The sequence below is a fragment of the Geospiza fortis genome, unplaced genomic scaffold (assembly GCF_000277835.1).
Source record: "Geospiza fortis unplaced genomic scaffold, GeoFor_1.0 scaffold623, whole genome shotgun sequence".
Taxonomy (NCBI): domain Eukaryota; kingdom Metazoa; phylum Chordata; class Aves; order Passeriformes; family Thraupidae; genus Geospiza; species Geospiza fortis.
This window is the reverse complement of record NW_005054667.1, coordinates 78,357-79,818: the sequence shown is the minus strand read 5'-3', so window position 1 is coordinate 79,818 and position 1,462 is coordinate 78,357. Positions and strand designations below refer to the sequence as shown.

At 57.2% G+C, this 1,462-nt stretch overlaps 1 protein-coding gene across 1 annotated transcript; it reads right to left on the bottom strand.

Annotated features, from left to right (window-relative positions):
• Positions 1–311: 311 nt before the first annotated feature.
• On the bottom strand, positions 312–1,333 carry LOC102042762 (runt-related transcription factor 1-like). The gene is made up of 2 exons (XM_031065024.1): positions 1,318–1,333; positions 312–1,202 (listed from the first exon to the last, which is right to left on the bottom strand). The coding sequence occupies exons 1-2, from the start codon at positions 1,331–1,333 to the stop codon at positions 709–711; spliced, it is 510 nt and encodes a 169-aa protein (XP_030920884.1). The 3' UTR covers positions 312–708.
• Between the last annotated feature and the right edge of the window lie 129 nt (positions 1,334–1,462).

Sequence of the window (1,462 nt, the reverse complement as noted above, 5' to 3'; positions counted from 1 at the left end):
CAAATTAGATGCAAAGCAGGATGAGCTGCATCCTAAAAAAGAAAACAAAACAAAACCAAAACAACACCAAAAAACCTAAACCCAAAACAAAACAAAACAAAAAAACCACCCCAGTAATAAAAAAAAATCCATATTCTTTGGAATATACAAACAAAACAAAGAAAAGAAAGAATGAAGTCCGACATATAAAACCTCTCATTCACAGCATTGCGAAAACAGAAGCGTTCACAGTTTCCCTCTGGGAATCTTCCTATACTTCCTTACACTTAAGATGCAGTAAACTCACTAAGATTTATTTTTGGTTTTTTGGGTTTTGTTTTTTTTTTTTTTTTAAGGTTTTAAGTCTTAAAAATAGCAGTGAACCGAAACTCTCTTTCAGGGCTGTGGAGACCTTCAAGCCCAGGCACGCTGGGAAGCCACAGGCCTGGAATCAGGCTGGATGCCCTCTTACCCACCCTCGCTACCTCTGCACCACCAGCTGGGGCGTCCTCCTTCCCAGAAGCTCGTTCTCCTGCCGGGAATCCTTCTCCAGGGCCCGGCAACGAGAGCCACCACCCCTGGGAGCGCTGACTTCCCAAGGGTTTGCTCCTGAAACTCGTGGATGAACGCGGCAGGGCCCGCGGGGAAGTTTCTGGGATCCCTCCGGGCGCCGGGCAATGGGAAGTGCGTTAGTCCTGACCCTCGAGCTCCATCCTGACCTCCTCATCCTCAGTAGGGCCTCCACACGGCCTCCTCCAGCCTGGCCGTGCTGGCCATGTTGGTGGGCGAGTTGCTGTGGCTGCCTTCGGCCTCCACCACGTCGCTCTGGTTGGGCAGGCTGGGGTTGAGCAGCGCGGAGCCCGTGGAGGCGTTGGTGCAGGGCGGGTGGATGCGCGGCGGCGAGCGCTCCCCGCCCGAGATCATGGAGAACTGGTAGGAGCCGGCCGAGGTGCCGTAGTACAGGTGGTACGAGGGGGAGCTGGTCTGGAAGGGGCCGCCCTGAGCCTGGGAGGAGCCAGGGTAGGGCGGCGGGAGGTACGTGTGGTACCTGGAGGCCGTGGACATGGCTGACATGCCGATGCCGATGGCGGAGCTGACGGGCGTGGGCGTGTAGGTGAAGGCGCCCGGGTAGTGCATGCGTGGGTCGGAGATGGACGGCAGCGCCGGGAAGGAGCGCTCGATGCCCACCCGGGGGTCGCTGAACGCCGTCAGCTCAGACGCTCCTGGGGAAGGGAAGGGAGGGAAAGGAATGTTATGGGATGGCCAGAATTAATGAGGTAAGGAGGAACCTCTGAGATCATCCAGGCCTAGCTGCGCCCCGTGCCCAGCTTGTTGTACTGAGTGCCACGTCCATGCCTCGGGCACCGCCAGGGATGGGCACTGCAAAGCTCCCTGGGCAGCCCCTGCCAAGGCCTGAGCTCCCTTTCCATGGGCAAATTGCTGCTGCTGTCCCAGCTGAGCCTGCCCTGGCCCAGACTGAGGC